General features: G+C 42.2%; 1 protein-coding gene across 1 annotated transcript; it reads right to left on the reverse strand.

Moving 5' to 3' along the window:
- Window positions 1-2,651: 2,651 nt before the first annotated feature.
- Window positions 2,652-5,869, reverse strand: LOC141917593 (syncytin-2-like). Its single transcript, XM_074810935.1, has 2 exons — window positions 5,656-5,869; window positions 2,652-4,453 (listed from the first exon to the last, which is right to left on the reverse strand). Exon 2 carries the CDS (start codon window positions 4,314-4,316, stop codon window positions 2,652-2,654), a length of 1,665 nt encoding a protein of 554 aa, XP_074667036.1. The 5' UTR covers window positions 4,317-4,453; window positions 5,656-5,869.
- Between the last annotated feature and the right edge of the window lie 1,569 nt (window positions 5,870-7,438).

A 7,438-nucleotide genomic window follows, 5' to 3' on the forward strand; every position in this document is an offset into this window, starting at 1 on the left:
TTTCAGCCAGCTCTCCCATTGTTCGCACGGTCCTCCGACCCTAGCCCACTCCTGAGCCAGCGAACTATAGGGAGAATTTTCCCAGCCAGGGATTTCTGGTGGACTTGACAAATTACCTTTAAATTTAAATAACGGCATTTTTGTCGTATCCCACTTCTGACACCAATTTATGTTTTGCTGATCAGGGATATCAATTAAACTCAGACACCAGAGTGAAAAGAGCAGGTGTATTTACTAGAAATAACTAAATAATATAACAGAATAATATAGAAAACATACAGTAAGAAAAGACAAAGTAGCGCGCTTAAACAAATAGGAAAATACAGGGTAATGCATCAAATCATTACTGCCTGAGAGAGAGAATAGTGATTAAGAAAGATACATCACCACTTGCATACGTTACCATCATCCAGATCCGCAGTCGCTGGGGAGCCCCGGTCACAGCGAGGATTTGGAGAGCCTTTCCCTGCAAGTGGGAAATCCTACGCGGTGCGTCCACCCGTAGGTGAGGCTTCCAAAGTCGCTGTGAGCGGGCCCAGCCTTATATACCTAAAAATCAGTAAGCCAGAATAGCTGACACCTTTGTTTTAAGCGGAAATATCTGGTTTTCATCTCAGTTAGGTTCCCCCCAGAGCCTGGCCAGGGCTTAAGGGAGAAGCTAAGGGAGTTTCCCTGCTTATCTAGTTAATTTATGAGCAAGGTCACAAGGCCAGACAACTGTTTCCGTGGCCTTGTTATCTTGCCCACACATAAAGAAATATAAGGATACATTCAGGATAGACATGTTTTATGATGTTTAAACTACATCTTCTATGCATATTTCACTAATGACTACATACAGAGTTAGCAGTTCCAGTTCAAGGCCTGTTGCTCAGGCTTCAGTATTTCCACCTTTTACATCAAAATAGGTGGTTTGCTATAACTTAGTATAATACCTATTAGTACAATGATTATTAGTTATAAAATGTACAGGATTCATCTATAGGTCAACTCTGGCTTGGGCTTATTGTCCAAGCCTTAGCACTTCAGGCTCGTGCCCTAAAGGAGGCGTTTGGAGCATAAAAAGGAGGCATTTTCCTGTGAAATGATTTACAGCATAAAAATGAGCGTTTGGGCCCTAAAAATGAGGGTTTGTACAATAAACGTGAGGATTTGGATTATAAAACGAGGAATTCAACCACAGAATCAAAGCTTTGGACTCTGAAGAGGAAGCTTTTTTGACCACAAAACAAGGCTTTGTGCCCTAAATGAGATGTCCGGAACATAAAAGTGAGGGATTTTACAGTAAAAAGGACGTATTGACCCCTAAAAAGGAGGATTCGTGGCCAAAAAATGAGGCGTTGCGCCCTAAAAATGAGGGCTTGTACCTTCTAAATGACGCTTTGAAGCAGAACAGGGAGGCTTTCAACCCTGGAACCAACGTTCCGGACTCTAAAAAGGAAGCGTTGTGACCTAAAATGGAGACTTTGTGCCCTTAATGTAGTGTTTGGAGCGTAAAAAAGTGGGATTTCAGAATTAAAAGTAGGATTTGAAGCCTAAAGACGGTCGCTTGGAGCATAAAGATGTGGATTTCAACCCTGGACTCGAAGCTTGGGAATCTTAACAGGAGTGTTTGCACCCTAACAGCGAGGGCTTGTGCACCAAAAAGGAGGGTTTGTGCCCTAAACAGGAGGGTTTGTAGAGTAAAAAGCAGGCTTTCAACCCTAGACTCCAAGCTTTGGGCTCTTAACCAAATCTTTGGGACCTAACATTGAGGCTCTGTTTTGCTGATCAGGGATATCAATTAAACTCAGACACCAGAGTGAAAAGAGCAGGTGTATTTACTAGAAATAACTAAATAATATAACAGAATAATATAGAAAACATACAGTAAGAAAAGACAAAGTAGCGCGCTTAAACAAATAGGAAAATACAGGGTAATGCATCAAATCATTACTGCCTGAGAGAGAGAATAGTGATTAAGAAAGATACATCACCACTTGCATACGTTACCATCATCCAGATCCGCAGTCGCTGGGGAGCCCCGGTCACAGCGAGGATTTGGAGAGCCTTTCCCTGCAAGTGGGAAATCCTACGCGGTGCGTCCACCCGTAGGTGAGGCTTCCAAAGTCGCTGTGAGCGGGCCCAGCCTTATATACCTAAAAATCAGTAAGCCAGAATAGCTGACACCTTTGTTTTAAGCGGAAATATCTGGTTTTCATCTCAGTTAGGTTCCCCCCAGAGCCTGGCCAGGGCTTAAGGGAGAAGCTAAGGGAGTTTCCCTGCTTATCTAGTTAATTTATGAGCAAGGTCACAAGGCCAGACAACTGTTTCCGTGGCCTTGTTATCTTGCCCACACATAAAGAAATATAAGGATACATTCAGGATAGACATGTTTTATGATGTTTAAACTACATCTTCTATGCATATTTCACTAATGACTACATACAGAGTTAGCAGTTTCAGTTCAAGGCCTGTTGCTCAGGCTTCAGTATTTCCACCTTTTACATCAAAATAGGTGGTTTGCTATAACTTAGTATAATACCTATTAGTACAATGATTATTAGTTATAAAATGTACAGGATTCATCTATAGGTCAACTCTGGCTTGGGCCTGTTGTCCAAGCCTTAGCACTTCATTCGGTCCTTTGACCTATAGGTGAATCATGGTTCTCAAATCATTTCTATGGTTAGTGACATTAGTTCTCGTTCATCAATTGATGATGTCTTGTCAGGTACAACTACAAATTGCATTTCTGTTACTGCGCGCTTAATCAACTGTATACCACAAGGGATTAAGCAAGGAATAAACACTAGGCTAGCAACAGCACAAAGGAAAAAGAAAAGGGCACGTTTGATCCAGGGACCCCCTGGCAGCCATGAGAACGGATCCAGGTCCAAGCCTTTCCATGTTTGGATCGGTACATGAGCTAGTTTTCTCATCTCTTGAGTTATTTGTTTTACTACTTTCCCATTGTCATCAATTTGTAAACAGCAATTGGATTCATTTAATTTCCCACAAACCCCACCTTCTTCTGCTAACAGATAATCTAAGACCATGCGATGCTGAAAAATCGCATTCCTCATTTGAGTGGATTGGTCAGCCAGAAGGTCAAGAGCCATAGCTGTCTGATTAGTTATTATTTCTAAAACGGCTTGTAACCGAATTATTCGATTTAAGTTATAAATGGGTTCCCTGGCACCTGAAATTATTTCGTTAGGATTCCAAGAAGCTGGACCGTAATGTTCTATGATTCTTTCAGGTGGCCATTCATCCTGTCCCCATTTTTGAGCACTTCCCCTAGTTATGGAAGTGTCAATGGACCGTTTTTCTCTAACCAAATCATCATATACTTTGACTCCAAGCCCCTTTCCCTGATCTTGTGACAGTAGAAAGAATAGGGGTCGGATGTATCCTATATAGCATATTCCTGACCAATTTGGGGGTAGCCTCCGATAAGCATGTTGGCCACAAATCCAATAATGTCCCTTTAAAGCCCAAGTTCCATTGGCAAAGGGACCTTCCCAGGTTTCATCATCAATTGGTGGGTCAAAATATAATGTGTTTCCTGGGCCTAGTGGTCCTCCGACCACAGTGGATGCACCATAAGAATCACAATAGGTGCATCTCCAGGCTCCCACAGGGGATTTCCATTTACAATTACATCCCCGAGATGTTTTGTTAGATTTGGACCAGAACGTACTAAAATGAGTTCGGGTGCCATTTTGGTGTTGCCACTTCCACTGATAATCTCGGACAACATGAGTTTTACTTGTAGAGTTATCTCTGGGACAGCTCAGAAATAAATGGTCAAAGAAACCGTCCTGTCCTACGGCTTTACAGCCTTCAAAATCTTGCTTATACTTGTGGTAAGAACATCTTACCCAGCTACCATTAGTGAGTTTAACATGTGTTTGATTCCATCTGTTCCGATATTTAAAACAATTATAAGGAGGACAATTAGGAGTCCAACAATCAAACCCAAGAGACAAGGTCCATTCACAAACACTTTTCCCCATTTGAACCCCATGTTCTCGTGTCCGATTGAGACAGAAAAGACCTTTTCCGGGAAAATGCAGTCGCCAAGGGTCGCTGTCATCAGTCCAAAATCCTGTTGTTTCGTGTACATCGCTTCGCGTGCTGATCCACCATCTAGGTGACACCGGTTGGGCTGTCCAAGGCCAGTCCTCAAATCCGCCTGGGCTCCCGCAGACCCAACAGTTGCGCAGGTCGAATATTTTTGCTATTGTTTCTCCGAGGGACAAGAACCTGTTTTCCCAATTTGCAATTTGATTACAATAACAGCATCTAATTAGTAATACCAACAACAATTTCATTGTCCTTATATCTTCTGTTCTTCGAAGATCAGTTTCTTAGATCAGGTTACGTGGATAATATCCTCTCCCGAAGGGGCCGTTGCGGTAGACAGGTAGATTCAATCGTGTAGAATCTATAAAACAAAATTCTATACCATCTAGTTATTCTCGCAAATAACATTTTGTTGCAGGGATATATTCCCATTTTTCTTGCCCAGGTTTCATAATCAGAATGGTATTGTCCTTCCCCGTGGCTATTACTTCAGCCGCTTCAGGGGGGCCGCTTGGCCTTTGGACCCATACTTTGGCTCCATTATTAATATCTGTTGATCCAAACCCCTTTCTTTCTTGGACTGTGGTGACTGGGGGTGGATCCCCTTTCTTTACCCCTGCTTGCAAAACCGGTAGTATCAACAATTGTGCTACTCGGTCACGGGGTTGAATAGTCAAATCTTGATCACTGTTGTTCAACAAGATTACTTTAATTTCACCTTGATAATCTGCATCAATCACCCCTCCCATGACTTGAACACCTTTCAGGGCTAGGCTCGAGCGAGCTGTTACTAGTCCAAAATGTCCAGTAGGAATCTGAATTCCTACACCAGTATCTATGACCCTTATCTGTTTCGGGGTCACTTTTGTCAATTTTAATGCATAAAGATCTAACCCTGCAGCTTCTGGAGTGGCCCGATAAGGGGCCAGGGCACCTGGGACAATTTCCCAGTAAGTTAAAGTCTCATTTACTGTCAAAGGTTTTATTTGCAGATTGGGTGTAGTCATACGCATTAAGGGGGTTTCCATTTCCCCAATAGGCCTGTTGTTGAGAATATGTAATGCATCTGTGAGATGGGACCTCCATCGGGATAGGTTCCCATCCCCCAATTTTCTCAATTGCTCTTTTAGCAACCCATTCATTCGCTCAACCAATCCAGCAGCTTGTGGGTAATATGGTATATGAAAAACCCATTGAATATTTTGTTGTTCAGCATATTGCTGTACAAACTTGTTTCGAAAATGAGAGCCATTGTCAGTTTGAATTTGTAGTGGAATTCCATAGTATAAAACTATTAAGTCTATGGTACAAATAGTACTATGATGGGTGGCTCTCTTACAGGGATGAGCAATCAAATATCCAGAGTAAGTATCTACAGCTGTGCAAATGTATTTGCACCCTCGATCTTGGGGTAGGGGTCCAACATAATCCATTTGCCAAATTTGTCCTGGCAACTTCCCTCTCCCCAGTTGTCCTTTTATCACATGTGGTACCGGGCGTTTATGAGTGTGCTGACACACAGGGCACTGAGCAATTATGGTTTTAATCATATCAAGTGACATTGTTATGCCACGATCTTGAGCCCACCTATAAGTGGCTTTTTCTCCGAGGTGCCCACACTTTTGATGTGCCCATTTCGCCAAGCCTTCATGATCCTCCTTCTGAGGGAATTCCAATCCAGCTTGGGAAATCTTTGCCCGGTTGTCTGTAACAGAGTTATAAAGTCTTTCTAGAGTGTCAGTGTTACTATGAGCATCCACATGAAACACAGTAACTTTAGTTCTTTGTATTATTTCCCAAATATCTTTCCACAGTTCTTTTCCCCAAACTTCTTTGGAATATATTTTCCAATCCTTTGCTACCCACGTCGGCAGCCAAGTTGTTAATCCATTAGCTACTGACCAAGAGTCAGTATATAGATGACATTCACCTAGGTCTTCTTGTCTCAGAGCCATATACACTGCATACAATTCAGCATACTGACTGCTTTTTCCTTCTCCTGTAGTTTCTAAAAATTTTTCTGAATGAGGATGATAGGCTACTGCTTTCCAAAACCTTTTCCCTCCTATGTACTTTGCTGATCCATCAGTAAACCAGGCATGTTCCTTTGCAGAGGGTTCTAATTGGTCCAAAGCCTTTCCCCACTGTACTGGGGATTCCTGTTCAGCTGTAAAATCAGGGTTTATTTCCTGATCCTCTGTGGGAATAGTAGCCACTCGCTCATGGAGGGTGGCTATTCCACCCACTCCTATCTTTGCTCTATCTTGAATATACCATTTCCACTTTATAATGCTTGATTCCTGAGCATGCCCAATTCGATGAGTTTTTGGAGAACTTTTAACCCATTGCATGATAGGAATCTCAGGACGGAGAGCCACTTCATGGCCTATTGTAAGCTGTTCCGTTTCAACTAATGCCCAATAACATGCTAATAATTGTTTCTCAAAAGGAGTATAATTGTTTCCTGCCTCTGGCAGCTTCCTGCCCCAAAATCCTAAAGGAACTTTTTTCTTTCCCTGTTTCTGCCACAGACTCCAGTTAGCATGGGATTTGTTTACTGACACATTCAATTCTACCTCCCCTTCCTGCAGGGGCCATAAATCTAATGCCTTTTGAATGGCTTCTTTAGCTAACTCAAAAGCAGCTTTTTTCCTTGTCACCTTATACAAGGGGGTTAAAATTTGTCCTAAATGGGGAATATGTTGCCTCCAGAAACCGAATAATCCAATAAATCTCTGAGCTTCTTTTTTGTTTTGTGGTACAGCAAAATCCAAAATCTTTTGTCGGGCTTTAGGCAGTATTTCTCGATGCCCGCAATGCCACTGAATTCCCAGAAACTTCACTGTCTGAGACGGTCCTTGGATTTTTTCAGGGTTAATTTCCCACCCCTTTTGTTTCATATGATCTACTATTAATTCAAGAACTTGTTGTACTTCCTCCTCATTATTTCCTTGAATCAGAATATCATCTATGTAGTGACTTAACTGTGTGTGAGGAGGCAGTTGTATTTCGTCTAAGTGTTCAGCTATAATTCTATGGCAGATAGTGGGGCTGTGCAACCACCCTTGTGGTAATCTGGTAAAAGTGTATTGCCGGCCCTGCCACGTGAAAGCAAACTGGTCCCAGTGCTCTTCTGCAATTGGGATAGTAAAAAATGCATTAGCTAAATCTATTACAGCATACCAAGTTCCTGGATGCTTCTGCACCCTTTCTATTAAAGTGACAGTGTCTGGCACAGCTGCTGTGAGCGGTGGAGTGTGTTTATTTAACTCTCTAAAATCCACCGTCATTCTCCAGGATCCATCACTTTTTTTGACAGGCCATATCGGATTGTTCCAAGCAGTGGTGGTTGGTTTTAAAACTCCTACAT

This window comes from Strix aluco, chromosome W (assembly GCF_031877795.1).
Source record: "Strix aluco isolate bStrAlu1 chromosome W, bStrAlu1.hap1, whole genome shotgun sequence".
NCBI lineage: Eukaryota > Metazoa > Chordata > Aves > Strigiformes > Strigidae > Strix > Strix aluco.